This window comes from Convolutriloba macropyga, chromosome 6 (genome assembly GCF_964194025.1).
Source record: "Convolutriloba macropyga chromosome 6, txConMacr16.3, whole genome shotgun sequence".
Classification (NCBI taxonomy): domain Eukaryota; kingdom Metazoa; phylum Xenacoelomorpha; order Acoela; family Convolutidae; genus Convolutriloba; species Convolutriloba macropyga.
The window spans coordinates 48,145,431-48,165,879 of NC_134473.1; the positions used below are offsets into that span (position 1 = coordinate 48,145,431).

A 20,449-nucleotide genomic window follows, 5' to 3' on the forward strand; every position below is an offset into this window, starting at 1 on the left:
AACATTATGGCTTGTTTTTTGTGGAGGCTCCGACAAGGAAATCCAAGCTGGTGAAGTTGGGTGTCAATTTCTAAGAACCACGCTGCACAGCATGAGTATGTCTCCTCAACTGTTTCGATGAATCACATACTTTGAAACTGGATAGGCTAAAGACTCTATGAGAGCTGCTCGGCCACTTAATGCCCTCCGGATTTTCATTGGGTAGCCCCACTTAAAGGGGTTTTTAGACTTCGGCAGAAGATTTGGAAGTTATTTTTGTTCATCATCAATTGTTTAAAATAGACAAATGTGAACTGCTTGCGTCCTTCGTCGAAAGAACCCAAAGGTATTTATTGTTGGCGCCAGCTGTCTATACAAAGCTATCGAAAAATCTCCGAGCTGGCTGAAAAAGAAATTTCAGATATCAACTTTTGCAAGACCAGGTTTCGGTTTCAATTCAAATACTGTCTCACCGCACAAAAACTTACAGCATTTGATATTACGTGGAAACCTTCAGCGAAGAAAAGATTTAATTTTATGGCATGATGTGTTTAGCAACTCAGTAAGTGGGCACCAAATTACTAATTTTGCACCACAGACTGTTGAACAAATATTGGAAAATGTGTACAATTCGAGCAAATGTGTACAATAGAGGAATTGGAGATCCGTATAATTTCGAAAAGTTGTGTAACGCAAAAGTTTGTTCAATAATTTCAGTAAAGAAACACCTATAATCCAAGCGCAAACAGAAATTAACCTGGTGCAAAGACAAACTACGTAAAGTTCATTCAGACGTTAATACAGAATTGAATCTTTTGTCGATTGTTAATAATCACGAAAAATACTTACGGCAATTAACTTTGTGGAAGAGATCAAAATCACAAAACGGAACTCATAAATTAATAAGAAATTGAAAAAGCAGAAAAAGACGGCCGAAGGCGATTTGAGGGCACGTCAGTAATATAAAGGAACGTCATCTCTTCAGCAAATTCTTTGTGAGTTTCTTCGATCGGTAGCATTTGAGAGTTTATTATCTTGGTGCGATCCGAGAAGTGAAATTCGCAGGGAGTTGCCTTAATTTTTATTTATCGAAGCGCTAAATCTTTCATTCTCTGTTCTGCTGTTTTCATCATTTAGTACATTTTAACCTCTATCATACCTTGCAAAATAATAATCCTCAAGATATCAAGATTTTCCGCTTTTTTTCTTCAAAAAATAAATAACGAAATACCTGATCATACTCAACCCGAGTTGTTCACTATAGAAAAGGAATCTGATAAAAAATGAAATCCCTACTCTTGAAAATCAAGGCCAAACTCTTTTGTATAAGCCAAAAAACAAGGTGGCTGCAATGTTCTAAGCCCAGCCGATAACGCTTTCAATGATGTAGACATCACCCAAGCAATTGAATCGGGGGTGCAAAAAGCGGTATCAAGTTTGATTCCAACCATAGTCCAAAGTATACGATCGGAGCTTCGATCAACTAAAAAAGAAGTTGTTGACGCCAAGTTGAAGCAAATGAAAGAAAAATTGTAGCCGTGAAAAGATGTTGAAAATAGAAAACTTGAATTAATCGCGCTATCTGAAGCCTAAGTTCTGGAAAATTACAACAGAAGAGAAAACATTAAATTTCTGGATTTACCAGAAAGCCATCAGAGCGGACAAAGGGAGTCTTACCAGCAAACATTTTTAACCTCAGTAAGTAAGCCCACGGGCAAGAAAATCTAGCATAAGCGATTGGATTTAACGTATTAATAAAAATTTCAGCTGATAGAATACTAATTTTGAAAAAAAAACAAATCTGACACCAGCAGCGAATTTTTATAAAACTTGCTATCTCTTGAAAATATAATCGCCACAGCCAAAAAATGAACAGAAATCTGATTACCTATCAGTATCAATTAGACGTAGAAGACTGTAAAAATTATTGCCCTAAAGTTGATTTAATAACGCGCATCCTGTGTTGTTTTTTGCTGTCTTGTTTTCTCAACGCTTATTTTTTCTTGTTTCATGTAACGTGACAAATTTTTATTTTTTTGGGACCTTAGTGGGGGCCTTCACGGTGGCGATCCTGTATGTGTGTACTGTTTACATACCGAGCTCGCATCCACTTAAAAATTTTATTATACAGGAAAAAAGCTGCTCATTGGTTGGTTAATAAACTAACGGGAGCAGTATTTCCGACCTTCTTGAAAATTCGTTCTTTTTCTTATTACTTCCTGCTACATCTTTTTTTGGGTGCTATTGAATTTTTAATACTTGACATCTTGCCATGTCATGGTTAATCTTTCTTGGAAATCTTGCCAAGATCTTGTTTCTTGACAGCCACGCAAAGACATTGCAAGTTGTCACATATCTTGATGTTTTCTTAGTGAGTACCATGGCAAGGCCTTGGCAAGATTTACCAAGATTTGCTATGTTTCTCATCAAGATGCACCAAGTTTCAGTACACTGGGGCTTCAAAATTGACATCGCATAGCCTGCAGAACACTCGATAATAGCCACTGTTGAGACCCAGACCCATCACGTCCATTCGGATTGAAAACATGCAGATTGACAAAACTGTTCTAAGTTAGTGATCAATTATCATTTTATTACTCAATTACACAAATATCAGCTTATAAATGTAAAACAGAACATATCTGGCAGATTGCCAGAAAATAGCCGCAATAGATTCGTAGATCGGTGGTCTAAAAAAAGCAGTAAGAAATACAGACCAAAAAAATTCGTCTTTTCATTGAAGGCTGATCTGTTATATTTTGATTAAAAACCTGTATACGTTATTGCTGCCTCTATTAGCTGATCTGAACTAACCTTCATTTAGAGTGACACACACCCATTTGACCTTATCGCTTTGAATTAAAGTAAATAAAAGTCAATTTCAAAGTGAGGAAGTCATTTTTGAGAGTGAGGTAAGTCAAGTGTGACCAAAAATTTAATCACGCGCACGAACAAAAAACTCGCTCCACTAAGAGCCAAAAATGACGTCACACATGCAATTCAGTTGAAATTGCATGAACGAATGAACAAAAAGTCGCTGTGACGTCATATGGTCGTAACAAAAATCATGACGACGAAATAAAAAAACATAGCAGGACAAGTCCTGACGTACAATTCAAAGAATTTTCATTGACTAAACAGAAAGCTAGACCTAAAACGGACTATGAATGGATTGGGAAAACCATTTAGAAAAAAATCCGATCCAAAAAATCGAAAACTGTAAAAATCAAAGTGAAATTGCCGCATGTGAACAAAAAACCACTAGCGAGAAACCGAAACTTAGTTCAAACACCGTTTTCTCTCTACTTAAAATTTGGAGCGAACAAATTTCACGCCGCAAAACCATTCGCTTTTTCGCTCCACTTCCTGTTTCGGCGTGACCAAAATCACTACTCCAATTTGACTTCAAAAATCATGAAAATGTGTGAACAGATCTTAAAAAAAAAGACAGCGCCCCAATACAAATCAAATTCTTTGAATTGTAAAAAAACCAAGAGAAGGCCAATAATAGCCCCAGCTATCGCTGTTCGGCTATCAATAATTAATTATCATTCGCTCAATGAATTTTGAAAACCTTAATGCATTGACTTCATAAGCGGGCTTTATCGAATTGTCCTTTCCTATTTCTTAGCCGTATTCATTATGTTGCAAAAATCGAATTCTGCGTGAAAATTTCATTCAGTTGAAACAGTGAGTGAGTTAAGTCAGACGTGAAAAAATTGACTTCAATCGCTCAAAATTTTTTACTCCTTTTTCTCGCTCTCTGCTAAATGCGTTATGAAGAGAAATCACTCTTTACTGCCCTTGAATTTCTTCAATAAGTTTATCTAGACATTAGTTTTCACGTGCGGCGTTTCCTGTTTTAAATAACTCCACCAAAATTATCGATCAGAAAAGAGAACAGCTAAAAAAACTTTGCTTCTGAGCTTGTTGAAGAGTTTGATCTGATAATTTAATTCAAGAAATCAAAAGGTATAAATAAATAAGTCAAACGGACCATTTCAATTTGGCAAAGAAAACAGATTCACATCAACTAGAAGAACACCGACGTTTATCTCGCAAGAATTTTACCAAGACTTTAGGAGATTGCGCATTACTTAGTGTTATTTGAAAATCTCACAATTTCAAAGCTCCCTATATTTTCCAATAAATTTGAAGCGTTTATTCCGATTATTATTATCATCGCTAATGTTTTCGCAGTCAAATGGCCCAATGTACTACCAAATCAAAACGAGGGAACAATTTTCAAGCAATAATTATTTTCGAAATTGGCAAGGCAAAGCGTGGGCAACGGAAAATATTTAAAAATTCATTAGCAAAATGTCACATGATAACAGTCGGTGTGTAATCAGCGTCCCTAACATTCAAATTCACAGACGAATTTCCCATAAGCACAAATCACTATTGAAGGCAAAGTCACTTTTCCATCGAAATTTGCATTTTGTTAGAAAGCACCGTATTATTTATATATGAACATTCAAACAGAAAGAAGACCAGATCAGAAAACAAAAACAGCACTTTGCCGTCAAATTAGCATTATTGTCAAAGTTACAGGATTTTAGCTCTAATTCTCCCTATGTTTATGTTTCATTAATTACCCCCTTTCCCCCAATATCCGGAAAGTAAAGAAAAAAATCCTACTCAGAGTAACTTGTTCACATTTGATTTGCGTTTTCAAATAGCAAGCCCTTTTTCAGTGAACCTATAAAGCGCGTCTTAAGATCAAACTTAGAGTGAAATCAAAAATCTAAGACAGATCAGCCCTTGATGACCTCTACAGTCCAAAAGGACTAAGAAGAACTCGCAGAGTATATACAACAATTGGGAATCTATTGTATAGCTTAAATTCCCCCTGATGAAGCCGTTTAATACATCCATTCATGGCAATCAACCCTTTCTCATAACAGTGCATCTCAATGTTTGTGACACTGTGGGCCAACACAGTTAAAAGTTATGTCAAAAAGTTCAGCCGGCGATTGAGGCGAATACTTTTTTCAGGTTCGTCAGCTGGGTGGCGACTGATCTCTTGAACTCCTGCATTTCTTCTAACTGTTCTGTGACATCTGTCAGTTGCTGCTCTAATTGTTCCACTCTCTGTCTTAACTCTATTACTTCTTCGGTTACGGCTGCGTCCACTGAAACAACATCATTGATGAACAGAAGACCACCAAAAGGTAGTTAAATGTACAAAACATGAACCGACTAATGTCGGAAGAATTGCTCTCGAACAAAAAGGGGGTGGAAAAACACGTTTACTATAATTGCTATGAACTTCGTTCAAGAGCAATTAAACAAATTACTAAACATAACCAACTAACGTCGGGCGAATTGCTCTCAAACGTCTGACCGAGAGGGGGTCCAAATCGCCAGGTGGAGGAGCGTGGACGGCAGCAGTGTTGGGAGCGGGGTGCGTCCGGGGGGATAAGGGGGTCACTGAGGGTGTCAAACTTTAAAGAATAAGGACCGCCCTTCACACCATGAAATTGTCTCCTCAAAACAGTTCCGATGAATCCATACTTAGAGTCTAGTAAGGTGTAAGACTAAGAGAGTTGGTCAGCCACTTATCCCGTTTTTGTTAGAAGGGTGAGACAAAAAATCGCATTAAGTGAAGTGGAAAATCGCATTAACATAGCCAGTAGAATACCCGAAATGACCTTGAGTATTTCGAGCAGTGACCTATTACTATGTACAAGTAACTTGCTACTGTTAAAGTCCAATGCTCGAAAACAGAAGTTAATGTTCTAAAAGAAAAAAGAATGTTCGAAACCAAACTCAAAAGTGCGGATCCTTTCCGTTTGTCCCCCCCCCCCCCCAAGCTTAGTGGGTGCACATTATTTGCACCTCCTCCCCCTCCCCTCCAGACGCACGTGCCTTACTTTACATAATGATTTACCATGTAATGACAAGTTCTCTGTAACTGGGGGAAGATAACGTACTGGGGGCACCAGAAAAGATCCAAACGTTCAAGCGATGAAAAACTCGCTTCAGCTAGAAAACATAGCAATATAAACTATAACTAACCTTACCTAATTCAGAAAAATCAGAAACTATAAAACCAAGTTAGACACAATTTTTAGTTATGTACGTTCGCCGGGCGGGGGGTAGGTGGGGGATGCAGGTAGGAGGTGCGGCGTGGTAAGGTAAGTGGGAGGGGTTTGTCTAGGCAGTGGTAGGTCGCTTCTTCCTGGGGTAGGTAGGTAGGAGAAAGGTGGGGTAGGCATGGGGCTTCGGTAGGTAGTGGTGGGTCTGTATTTAGTTAAGAAAGAGAAAATTATGGATCAAAATTTCTCAAAACGACCTTTTCACCTTGAATATTACCAGCAGTCCCGAATTACTATACATTACAAACTAAGCTACAAACAAAATCCGATGCTCCGGAACAGGAGGCAAATGTTTGAATAGAAAGAAGTCAAAATTCGAGTCTTGAAAAAATTTGCCTCAAATAAAAAAACAGCCTGTAGAATACCAGAAACGACTCGAAGAGCCGTGCAATATAATCACAAACCTAACCTTACCTAAAACAAGAAATATCAAAGAAAAAAATAATGAAAATAATAAGAGCCTTAAAAAACTAGACATTGTTTTAAAAAATGCAGGCTCAATTTTTATTTAAGGGTCCTGGGTAGGCACGGGTGGGCAGTTGGTGGGTCGGGCAGGTAGGTGGGGATATCCGCAGTTTAAATAGGGAGAAGGAACGGTTCTGGGAAGAAAACTTTTCAAAATGACCTTTCTACGTTGAATATTACAAGCAGTGCCTTATTACTATATAATAGCAGCTAAGCTGCTGTTAAAGTCTAATGTTAGCAAAAAGAAATCAATGATATAAAACAGCAGAAGGCAATGTTCGAAACCAAAAGTCAAAATTTCAAATCCTCATTGAGTCGTAAAACCCCCACATTTCTAATATAATTGCTACAAACTTCACTTGGGAGCAATCAATTATCCTTTGACAAAAACAGGGCTAACGATACATATTCATTATTATGTTCGATAAACGTTCTACCCTCAATATGATTCAGTTAACGAAACAAATACAATTTTTGATGGTTTGCTAAGCGGGAGGGCGATGTTGCTCTGGGAAGAATATTTCTCTAATATCAGAACAGATGTCAACCCTCTCGCAATATAGCCCCGTGATTTCAATATAGCCCCGTGATATATAAAGTGTATATATTACGAGGAAAACTTTACTACTTCTAATACTACGAGAAAAATCCAGTCAGAGCCAATAGAAGAAAAATCATGATTCAAAATAGACCCCTCAAACATAAGTCGACTTGAATGATCATTAGCCTGTGTCGCTAGCTCACACATCTGAGAAAATTTGGGGAAAAATGGAGGAGTACCATTGGTCATGTTGTCCAGATCAATGTCATAGGTGAGTTCGTTGGACATTTGGACACTGGAGTCACCGTCAAAGCCAGCGTCCCCTGTGCCTCCCCCTGCTGATCCATTGGAAGCAGTTGTGCCACCTTTGTTTCCTCCGGATCCCCTCCTGTCAGTTGTTCCTGTATCTCCACTTCCACTGTCAGTTGTTGACAACAGCAACGTCGCATCAACCGATGCAGCACCCTACAATAATACATATTTGTTATTGTTTCCATTTATTTACAGATGCACCTTCCAAAACTTTGTTCAAGGGATCATTATTCCGCCCCAATTAGTGGGGGGAGGAATTAATGCTCAACTGGTTTTTGTTCTGTCAAATCTGGCAATTTTTTAAGTGAGAAGTAGTAGCGAGAGAGTAGTTTGAAGTGAGAAATTTTCTCAAACCTTTTTTAAAGACAGGTGAGGAATTGGTGCTGAAACAAATTTTCCATTTTTTGACACCGTGTTTTTTAAAATTGTTTCCGAGTTTTGCGCATATCTCTCGCTTTTTTGGCCGTCTTGTCAGTTAATCCCATTATCGAAAGCTTCCATTGACGTTGTAACGACTCCTTTGAAAGCCAATATAATTTTGCTTGTTAATTGCTTGCGACTTTCATGACTCTGACACTGTGCTTTCATTAAAAAACTCAATTTTTGAATTTTACCCACATTTTTTTCTCTTTTCGTAGTTTTCAGATCTAGTACCACTAACTACAGTTCCCACTGACTTTGTAGTGAGGCTTTTGAGTAGCAACACTACACTTTCAGTTAATGGCTTCGGATTTCTATGACTTTCACACTGTTTTAAAAAAGTTTCAGAACGTTTAAGTTTTGCGCGACATTTTTAAACATACACGGCAGATTGCCGGAAAATAGCCGCCTTTGATTCCAATACGCATGATTGGGATTGAAAGAATAGAGGATATTGAAAAAAAAAAGATTTTTGTACAAAAACATTTTTTAAGTCCGATTTATTTTGATGGCATTTCGTAGTTGGACATAACATACTTCTGTTTCTTAGAGAGAGAGGCTACAGGGGCTACTATCAATACCAATAAGCATTAGAGATGGTAACTAACACTTATAGGAACGACATTCAAATAGCGTGCATATAAAATTGGGCTATATGGGTTTATCCCGTTTCTACTTCTGACTTCAATTTTTATACTGACTCTGTTCATTTTGAATTGCTTTGCTGAGCAACTGATGTTCAAAATCACTTTTAGCAGAATGAGAGAAGAGAGAAACTAGCCTAGAGAAGTCCAAAAGATATCACGCAAAATGTTGAAAAAGCGGCAAAATGAGGTAAAGCGAAACATTTTTTTATTCGTCGAAGTAAAAAAAATAGGAGCGCTATAATAGCCGGCTGAGAAGATGAGGGCGACTATTAATCAATTTGTTGTAGATTATTCAGTCTAATTATTGGCACTCCCATTGACATTGTATTGAGTTGCAGTGCTCGAGAACCAATATACCCTTTTCTGTTAATTGTTAATCAAAAAGCCTTTTTGTTTGTTGCTGTATGTCCATTAGTCCCAATAATGACCGGTGGTACTATTGACCTTGTATTGACATCTTCAAAAACCAATAAGATCTTTTCGGTGAACTTTTCCGTAAGACGTTTATGAAATTGCACTCTTTAAACTTACTATTTTTTTTCCTTTTGTCTCGTCCTTTAAACCTACGCTGTTTTGATGCCCAAAACGACGACCCATCTGATATTTTCATTCAATGGCTCATGATTAATATGGCTCAGAATAATTTTGAGTTTTGTCTGAACTTGTTGTTCTTTTGATCCACTTGAAATTTGGTCTCATTATTGACAGGATCAATTAACAAGATCAATTTTAATTAAAAAATTACTTCTACTTTAATACTGTTTGTTTCTTTCAGAAGATACTAGTTTTACACGTAATTATTTATTTTCGATTGCCCACTTTCCTCTTAGTCTCAAAAAAATTACACTTCAACGAAACGTAATGTGGCCTAAATTGAGTGAAGATCTGTTTTCAGTTTGTATTTAATGTTATTTACTGAGACACCATTTGTTTTACAAACTTCATCTCATTTTTGTTCCGACCCACTTTAGTGGGGGAGGAACTATATACTCAAATGGGTTTTTTGTTGAGACAATTTTGGCCGATCGATACAATCATCGTAAAGAAATGTTAGTGGTATCATTAAAAAGGCCATCCAGCGTAAAATTCGAAATTAAAACGTTTTTTTTTTGAATTTCGTAGTTTTTGAGGAGTTAACGAGGTTTAAAGTGTTGTGTGAACACGGGATATTTGCATGATTTTGTTCACTTTTAGTGTAATTTTAGTGTAAATTCAGATCTCTTCTATAAAAAAAAACAATTATTCTAAAATTATACTTCAGGTTACAATATGCAACAATTTTGTGTTACTAATAAACGAAAGACGATAAAAAAGGCTAGTTCGGGTCTGATAACAAAGTTTACCAATAAAAAAATTCGAATCCAAGTGCTGTTTTTTTGAAAACTTTTCCTATCTCTTTTTGTTTTTTATTCACTCTGAGACTAGTCACTTTTCATAAATAGGTTCAGTTAATGAAAAACGCCATTTACAGTCAAATGATGCCCAATGATTGAAAAATTTGTTTTCAAGGAATAGCCGTTCCAAAAGCCGTTCATTGGATCATAGATAAAATTTTCAGAGAAAAATGTGTGATTTAATTGGCTTCGACACTTTCCTCTCGCACTTTTCTACTGATTTTTTTTTTGGTTTTTGCCTATATATATATTGTTGTTTTCATAGTCAAAAGAATTATTGGGATTTCCTATTGATTAGGTATGCTTGACAAAGGGTCTTTGTTCTCCCATTGAGGCGTAACTGAGCGTATTTATTGACATCTGTTGAAAGCTATTGAATTTAATGGCCCTTGAGGCGGGAGGAATTATATTCTCAAATGGGTTTTTTTAATCAGTCAATTTTGGCCGATCGCTAATTTTAACGTAGAGAAATGTTAGTGGTATCATTAAAAAGCTCGTCCAGCGTAGAATTCAAAATAAAAACAATTTTTTAAATATTCTTATTTTATGAAGAGTTATCGGGGTTTAAAATTATGTGTGAGCACGTGATTTTTGCACCATTTTGTTCACTTTTAGCGTATATTTGCACGTGATATTTGCACTTTTTGTTCAAAATAAGTCTTTTCTATAAAAAATATTATTTCCTTTCAAAATTTCATTTCACGCTACAAAATTACCGGTGGTACTATTGACCTTGTATTGACATCTTCAAAAACCAAAAAGATCTTTTCGGTGAACGTTTCCGTAAGACGTTTATTAAATTGCAATCTTTAAACTTACTTATTTTTTTATTCCTTTTGTCTCGTCCTTTAAACCTAAAAGACGCTATTTTAATGGCGAAAACGACGACGCATCTTTTATTGTCATTCAGTGGCTCATGATTAATATGGCTCAAAATAATTTTGAGTTTTGTCTGAACTTGTTGTTCTTTTGATCCACTTGAAATTTGGCCTCATTATTGACAGGATCAATTAACAAGATCAATTTTAATTAAGAAATTACTTCTACTTTAATACTGTTTGTTTATTTCAGAAGTTACTAGTTTTACACGTAATTATTTATTTTCGATTGCCCAGTTCCTCTTAGTCTCAATAATATTAGACATCAACGAAACCTAATGTGGCCTAAATTAAGTGGAGATCTGTTTTCAGTTTCTATTTAATGTTATTTACTGAGACACCATTTGTTTTACAAACATCATATCATTTTTGTTCCGACCCAACTTGTATGTATACTCAAACGGGTTTTTTTGTTCAGTCAATTTTGGCCGATCGGTAAATTCATCGTAGAAAATGTTAGTGGTATTCGAAAGATTTTTTTGAATTTCGTAATTTTCGAGGAGTTAACGAGGTTTAAAGTGTTGTGTGAACACGGGATATTTGCATGATTTTGTTCACTTTTAGTGTAATTTTAGTGTAAATTTAGATCTTTTATTATATTTTAGGTTACATTTATTATTTCACTATATCTGAGAAAATGATATTTCAGGCTACAATAGGCAACAATTTTGTGTTACTAATAAAAAAGGACGATAAAAAGGCTAGTTCTGGTCTGATAACAAAGTTTACTATCAAAAAATTCGAATTCAAGTGCCGTTTTTTTAGAATCGAGGTTCTAATTTATTTAGAATCGAATTCTTTTCAAATCGAGGTTCAGTTTATTACAAAACTCATTTACAGTCAAATGATGCCCAACAATAAAAAAATCGTTTTCAATGAATCGCTCTTTTTTTGCTTCGACTCGGAGATTCCGTAATTTTGATTAAAAATTTGACTTTCATTTTTAGGTTTTACAAAACTTTTGGATCAAAGATAAAGTTTTCGGAGAAAAACGTTTGGTTTAATTGGCTTCGACACTTTCCTCTCGCACTTTTCTACTGAGTTTTTGCCTATATATATTGTTGTTTTCAACGTCAGAGTTAATGGGACGTCTTATTGATTAGGTATGCTTGACAAACATCATTGTCTTCCCATCGAGGTGTAACTGAGCGTATTTACTGACATCCGTTGAAAGCTATTGAATTTAATGGCTGTCAAGACGTTAAACATATTTTTTCGAAAATTTTTCTGAACATTAACCAATCGCAAACTTATTTTCGTGAACTCTCTTTTACTTTCTACTTCAGCCAAAATTTGTCTAGTTAGCGGTTTTATCTTCTAACTATTGGTTTTATGACTTCCATGCACGAGTTTTCATAATTTTTAATTGTAAATTTTTTTTCGTAATCCTGGTTCCTTTTGAAATCTTATCACATTATCTTAAAATTGATAGCTCCCGTTGGCTTAGAGAAGACGGCCAGTGGACCATAGATAATGTTTTCAGAGAAAAGCTTATGGTTTAAATGGCCCCGACACTTTCTCGCACTTTTCTCTCGAATTTTTTGGTTTTTGACAGTATTTTGTTGTTTTCATAGTCAGTGATTTGTTGTAATGTCTTATTGATAACTTTTGGATGACAAACATCGTTGTCGTCCCATTTTAACAGCAACGAGATTCTTCTTTTTTAACATTATGACTTCAAAAAATCAACAAATCTGAACAAATACATTATAACCAGGAAATTTTTGAGGAAACCCGTAGTATCAACGCCATTAAATTCATTAGATCTCAACAGAAGCCAAAAAATACGCTAGACTATGCCTCGATGGGACGACAACGATGTTTGGCATCCAAAAGTTATCAATAAGACATTACAACAAATCAATGACTATGAAAACAACAACAAATACTGTCAAAAACCAAAAAATTTGAGAGCGTATTTTTTGGCTTCTGTTGAAATCTAATGAATTGAATGGCGTTGATACTACGGGTTTCCTCAAAAATCTCCTGGTTATAATGTATTTATTCAGATTTTTGATTTTTTGAATTCATATTGTTAAAAAAGAAGAATCTCGTTGCTGTTAAAATGTTAATTGAAATTGGAAAATTTTCTACTGAAACTTTTGAGTTTTTTAATGGCTTTTCACTGTACACTTTTCTCGCTGATTTTTTTTTAATTTGCTGTTTTTTCCTGTTTTTTATTCTTTATGTAGCCGTAAAATGCTGACCTATCTCATAAGCTTGTAATTGAACATTGAATGAATTGTGTCACTCAAAGCAGTCAGTTTATAGCGAATTGTCAGAATGTTCTTGATATACTTTTTCAAAAATTTTTCAATTTTTTTTTAGTTTTTGTTCTTTTCGTCAACTTGTAATTGATTCTCATCATCGAGAGGTCCCATATACAACTCCTTGTATTTTAAAAAGTAATATGTTTATTAGTATTGTGACGTAACTGTTGTTTTGTTTGTGTTTGTAGGACAACATGCGTTTTTATACAAATTTATGCAAGTGGTGTAATTGTTTCTTTTTCTCTTCCTTTAGCACAATCGCCTAATAACAGATCCCAATGATTTTCAAATATGGCCCAAATGAACTTATTTTTTTCAGTATAATTGTAGCTGAATTAGTATAAATAAATAAAAACTGAAATTAGAATACATACTATACAGATAATAGCTAATGATTTTAATGGCTTCAATAATTTGTGTTTTCGCAAATTGTTTGTAAGTTTCTGAGTTTTTCTCTATCTTTAGTCCGTTTCCAAGGCTTAGTCTAACGAAAGATAGGTACCATTGCTTTCATAATGACTTTTACTAAATTTACCCAGAATTATTTTGTTATAAGCTAATGATTTTTAAGACTTTTTGAAATTATTTGTTTAAAAAATATTGATCGATTTTTTGCCTCATTATTTCTTCTCTTTGTCGACTTACTACTTAGTCTCATCATGGAAAGTTTTTATCTGCTGTATAGTTAGGTAATAGTTACTTTATGTAGTTAAGATTTCATCTGATTGCATTTTGACGTTGTTACTAGGTGCTTTTAAGTTTAGATATTGAGTTTTTGCGTCCAAATTTTTGTTTTTGTTTATTTTGTTATTTGTTTTTTTCTCGTAGTCTTTTTAATGGCAGAACTCGTGAGTGTTGTAATGGGGCATGGCATTGTAATTCAATAAGTAGTCAGGTTTTGTAACGATTTTTTTTTATTTCAAACATCTGTTTTTAATTATCTCTTCATTTGGTTGATAATTAAGTCAAAAATGTAGATGGGCTCGGGTCGGAACATCATGTGCGAACGCACATTAACGAGCCTCCTTGTTTATTATATTCTTCATTTGATGTTCTTTTGCCATGATGTTTTCTTCACTCAGTCGAATATGGAAATAATGATAGCTGCTCTCCAATTTTCAAATGTCTAAAATATGTACTGCTATACTTTCCTACCCTATTAACTTTCATGCTACTATTTTTCAAAAACATTTCGAGTTCTGCGAAATGTTTTTGTCTTCGCCACTAATTCGTCGTCGTTTTTCACCAAAACGCTTATTGTGGCCTTCAGTAAGTTGTACTTAGCCTCGATGCTTTGGCGCTATTTGCTTTGAAGGGAATCACACTCTACAGGTGTTTCTGCTTTTATATTGTTGGGTTTTAGGGTCATATGCTTTGTTGACTATCAAAGACTTTCGTTACCCTAAAATTGTTAATGTTCAAGTCATTAGTTTTTTATTTGGATTGCAATTCTGGACCTCTGTTGCCATTTTAAGTAATCTTCTTCGATTAATGTTACGACAATGTGATCACGCGCAATGAACTTAAAAAGCGACTTTTTCAGTTACCTCAGCCCTGTAGCAGCTGAATTTGTTCTAGAGGTTCTTTGATATCGATTTTCAGGCCAATTGTGTGATTTTTGGGCATATATTACTTACCTCACTGAGTAAAATAACCCATGTGCCCACTTACTAGATCTAAATTGAGAACCCAAATCTAACGAATTACATAGAGGTAATTTAAGCTAGACATTTTTAGACGAAGACAGTTTCTCGAAAAGTCATTGTTCTTCGAAATGTAATTTAAAAATTGGTCAGACCTTGAATCCAGAATCTCATTTTTGTTGTGTGGCAAAATTAGTTGTATTAAATTTCAGTTTTTCTCTGCTTGAGAAATTGTACGCGATTGATTTTAATTTGTCTTCAACCAGATGCTTTGCCTTGTTCAATTTCTATCCCTTTCCGTGAAACAAAACTCCTCAAGCGTATTAACTTGACAGGTATACACGTCTGTCCTGATTTGAAACATAAATTGCTGTATTATTTTGAAAGTTGGTAGAAAAACCAAATCTCTGCTTCATTTGGTAGAAAAATAAGCCAAGAATATGGAAGCGCGGGGTCGGAACATTATTTGCAAACGTCAATTCCCCAGTCTCTTTAATCAAATTTCACTTAACTTCGTTATGCGAACTCTTCGGCCTGTGGAAATTCTACCAAAGTATACTGAACAGATAAGTGCTTATAGGACTAAATGCCGTTACTACAGGCCAGAAGTGGACAAGAGTCTACTAAGTTTTGACGATTCGAAAAGTTGATCATCAAACTATATTATCCGCATACATTCTTTGCGCATCATTTTAGCCAAAGCTACCATATCACAGCTATTGGGTTCTACTTGGCGTTGTGTGACTTTTACGTAAATACGATTTCAGAAGAAACTTCCAATGAAGTCATTAAATGACGTTTTGACCTCATTTGGTTCTTTTTTGATGCGTATGGCAGTAGAGGCATCGTTTGGGTTGAAGTTTCCTGTTGCGATACTGGAACAGGACACATCTGACATCCCAGTCCCAGTTGTGCCTGCTAGGTCTCCTCCCCTACTGTTGGCTAGGGCAGAAGCGATGCCTGTGTCGATGGACACCTCTTTGAGCAGCCCCTTTGATTGGCAGTAGGCAGCCAGGTCCATGTTGAGTTCTTCACATTCCTCTCCGGCATCTGAAATAAACTTGATGGTTAAGCAACTTTGATCGAATGACAGGACCAGGACAGTGGATCAAAAACAATAAAAATGGGACAGTAGATAGAAAGTTGCACTTATTTTTATTGGCTTTAATGAAGCCCTATTTCCAGCTCGAACACTTAAAACATGAGATTATCCCACACGACCATGCCTGGCGAGCCATGGTTATGCCTTAGCTGCCCATGGGACTTGCTAAAAAACTATCACAACCGAACTTATTGGCACGACCCAACATGTTATACACATCATTCTATGAGAAAGCTTCAATCTGGCAAATTGAATAGTTTCATTTCCGATCTCAATTCAATTCCCAATTTTCGAAACCAGTTGACAAAAACGACCGCAATTGCGGGCAATCAAGAAATCACGAAAAATTTTGAAAACAATTCACAAATACCAAACATAGCCGGCAGATTAACGAAAAATAGCCGCCGTTGACGCGCTAGACGCACGTCGGGATTGAAACAGAAAAAGAAAATAGAAGAGATAGAAATTGGCAAAACTTTTTTCCTAAGTTCCAAAAACTGTTCTAACCCAGTGTGCAGTTTCAGTTAGATTCTAAACCTATACTTACTTCAGCTTCTAAACCGAAAGGTAATAAGCTTAAAACTAACATCAGCTAGCAATCACTCTAATGAACTTTGATAACCTAATGCACTATGACAGGCTTTATCGGTTTATGCCGTTTCTTTTGATTTTGATTCTCCTCTTTTAACATTGACCGTATGCACTACATTCGTAATTAAATGCGCGAAAGAATTTAGAATCCATTAAAATGAATTAGCGAGTGAGGTAAGTCCGAAGTCAAACGTGAAAATCGTGACATATGTAAAACGAAAAACGTGATCAAAAGGCAAAGCGAAATAAAAAACATAGCAGGACAAGTCCTGACGTACAAATCAAAGAATTTTCATAAACAAAAGACTAGACCTAGAACGGACCTTGATTGAATTGTGAAAAACATTTCCAAAAAAATCAGATCAAAAAAATAAAAAACAATCAAAGTCAAAATACCGCATGTGAACAAAAAACCACTAGCGAGAAAGAGAAATTTGGTTCAAACAAAAAACTGGGCCTGGAATGAACTATGAATAAATTGAGAAAACCATTTTATAAAAATCCGATCCCAAAAATCGAAAAAACAGCGAAAATCATAGTGAAATTGCCTCGTGTGAACAAAAAACCACTAGCAAGAAAGCGAATTTATGTTCAAACACCGATTTCTTACTCGGCTTTAAAATTAGAGTAAAAAAATTTCACGCCGCAAAACCGCTCGCTTTTTCGCCATTTCCTGTTTTGGCGACCAAATCACTACTCCAAATTGACTTCAAAAATCATGAAAATGATTGAACAGATCTTAAGACACAGCGCCCCAATACAATTCAAATTCTTTGAATTGTAAAAAAGAGAGCGCCTAAATAATAACCGTTTGAGAGGCTGACGGTGGCTATGAATAATTATAAACTGAAACAACGAATAAAAACAGATTTTTACATCATTAGAAAGCCATATGAGGGTTGTCATTGATGGCACTAAGTGACACGACGAAAAAAAAAACATATACAAGCAGAACTCCAAAATTCGCTAATATTTTTTGCCAATATGGTTGGTTGGGCAATATGCAAATTTAATAGTCTCAATCCCCATCTCAATTCGATTCCCAATTTTTGAAATCAAGATGACAAAAACGACAGCAATTGCGGGCACTTAAGAAATCACGAATATTTTTGAAGACAGGTCACAAATACCGATAACTGTAAACTGGAACAACGATGAAAAATTGATTTATACTTCATTAGAAAGCCCTATAAGGGTTGTCATTGATAGCACTGAGTGACACAAAAAACATACAAGCAAATCTCCCGAAACTTGCCAATATTTTTAAAACCAAGCAGCGTTCAAGTCTTAAAAAAGTTAGCTGCCCATTGAGATTTACACACAGTTGCATCTATACGCCTTTGAAACACTTGCACTAACATTAGCATAATTCGTGAATAAATATCATTGCAAACGTAAGTCAAATTGGCGCACGTGATAAAAAAACAAATTCTCATTCCACTCAGATAGCAGCTTGAAACAAATTCACGCCCTTACATTACTCTCTTTTCAGCCCCTTCATTACTTCAACGTGATTCAAATCACTACTCTAAATGTAACATCAAAAAGTCGAAAAATGTATGAACAAGTCTTAAAATACAGAGCCTCAATACAATCCAAATACTCTGGATTGTAAAAAGACCCAGATAATGCCATTAAGATCTCACTATTGCAGCCATTAAACATAACCGACTAAACGTCGGAATAATTGCTCTCGAACGACTATTGGGAGCTCTAATCAATAGCGTCCTGCTTCAGTCGGGGGGGGGGGGGCTAAATGAGAGACTAAGAAGTTCAATAGTGGGCTTCAAATAACCACATTAGAGGTTAACACATACCACTATTAAGATTTGAAGTGAAAAATGGCACCAGTTACTTTTAATATTAAATTGCCGCCAACGGAGTTAAGCTGCTTGGAATTGTGATTGAGAGAGAATTTTAGATCACGCGAAACGCAAAAAGTCAAGGGCGTAGAAGTCACTCGAAAAGTCAAAACGGTCAAGCGAAAATTTTGCAATAAAAAAGACACACAAGAACTTCGTTCAAAAGCAATTAAAAAACGAACACCGACTAATACCGGCCGACTTGCTCTCATTCGACAAGCGAGTGGTCTGCTTTGGTTGCAGCTAACGTAAGATTAGCGAGAACAACCGCATTGTGGGTTTGGTGGGTGGGTTTGAATGGGGGAGGGTGCTGTCCGAATGAACTATCAGACAGGCAAAACCTTTGAAAAAGAACGCACAGAACTACAATAATTTTATCAATGTTCATCCCAGAGCAATTACACATCCTCCTTTTGAAACATAACTCAACAGATTGCTGGATAATGATTATTGGATTTCCTCTGACTCTGATTGAGATGATACTAGGACTAGCATCAAAGCAGTTAACATTAGACTTGGTAATTAAGACTAATTAGACCAAAAGTCATAACTGGCATCTAAAACTGGTCTTGCTTGTGTTTATCGTTTTAGATCGATTTGCTGAGCAACATCTATTTCGAATTACTTTGGGCGAAGAAAGAAATGAAATGAGAAATCACCAAGAAAGACGTCACTCAGAAAAGCCGCAGAATTAATTCTTAACTCGACTACCAGACCAACAGATGCATATCAAAGTTTCCCATCAAAAACGTAAAAGAGCATGAACAGACAGCCTGGCAAGTTGAAATTTTGCGCAACATCTAAGATGAGAAGCAGAGGCAGCCACAAAAGAACAAAAACCAAAAATGACATTAGAAAAGAATAAAGAATCCCAAAAAGGTCATGGTTTTAATGCCCTGAATAACACAGCATTAAACTCAACCAGAAGTTTTATACACGACTTTAAATAAAAAAGACAAACCAAATTCAAAGATCTTCAAAAGTCTAATTTGTTAAATTTTTTGATCCGTATGTCTTTCAAAGCCAACACCGACCTGTGCCTCAATTTACAGAACAACTAACTTACAGGAAGTTCAAACTTAGCCGAAGACTTAAAGAGAAAAACAGACGCAAAACAACAAAACTGTTCAAAAATTTTAAAAATTGAGAACATAAAATTACTCATTTGCAACGCAAGTGTTTATCTAATTTTGAAAATCGGCGATAAAATTTGTATACATGTCTCACAAAAAAAATATGAAAGGACAAGTCTCGAATTACAACCCAAAAAGAAAATTAGTGACCTGACAAGGATACCATTGAGCATTACCAGCAAAGCAAGCAAAATGAAAGGGCATACTCGACAAGCCATGCGCTAGCTTATTTTTTTGCCACATCTATTCAAAAATCAGAAAAACCATTTTTCGAAAAACAAAAGCAAAATTGATTAGTTGTTCAACAAATTTAGAACTTTTTCTTGGATTTATTTCTTGTCGGACCACAAAACAACTTTCCATCTAACAGAAACCTTGCCTGAAATATTTTGTCCACTACAGAGGCAAAAAAAACCACTTGACTAAAACCTCAAAAAATTAGAATAAATCTGAAAAACTTCCCAAAATTCTCAAAATTAAAGCGTTTAGAACACTCTGTGTGTTGCTAAGAACTTCCCAAAATCTTTCCAGTTGCCAAGCGAAAATGCAGAGCACCGATACAGTCAAGTACCTTTGCATTGTAAAAACAGAGCCCAATAAGGCATATTTTTCTAAACTGAAAGGTATTGAGTTTAATACTAATATCAGCTAGCAATCGCTGTAATGAACTTTGATAACATAATGCACTATGACTTAATGACAGAGCTTTATCAGTCTATCGAGTTTTTTATTTTGCTCTTTTGACATTGACCGTATTCAGTACATTGCGCAGTTCAGTTACTTTAAAAATTTAAAATCCATTCAGTTGAAACAGTGAGTGAGGTCAGTCGGAAGTCCAGCGTGAAAATGGTGGCATATGCAAAACGAACCTGATCAAAAGGTAAAGCGAACTTGAAAAAATAGCAGGACAAGTCTTGAATTAGAATCCGAAGAATTGAACGAAAAACTGATTGTACCTGACCAGGTTTCATTTGAACAATCCCAGCCAAAAAGAAAATCTCAAAAGTTGAGAAACTAAAACAAACAAACGAAAAGAAAATAATCATTGCTAAAACTCTAGAAGCTTTGATCCCGAAGAGCAAATATGATAAAATCAAATATACTCATTAAC

At 35.6% G+C, this 20,449-nt stretch overlaps 1 protein-coding gene across 1 annotated transcript in view; it reads right to left on the minus strand.

Annotated features, from left to right (window-relative positions):
* Positions 1-4,181: 4,181 nt before the first annotated feature.
* The window catches only part of LOC142341723 (uncharacterized), a 111,077-nt gene continuing 94,809 nt past the window's right edge, over positions 4,182-20,449 (minus strand). The window contains exons 3-5 of the mRNA XM_075392889.1: positions 15,456-15,700; positions 7,326-7,551; positions 4,182-5,114 (exon numbers count right to left, since the gene is read on the minus strand). Coding sequence (XP_075249004.1) covers positions 4,945-5,114; positions 7,326-7,551; positions 15,456-15,700 — 641 coding nt within the window. The 3' untranslated portion in view covers positions 4,182-4,944. The remainder of the gene's footprint in view (positions 5,115-7,325; positions 7,552-15,455; positions 15,701-20,449) is intronic.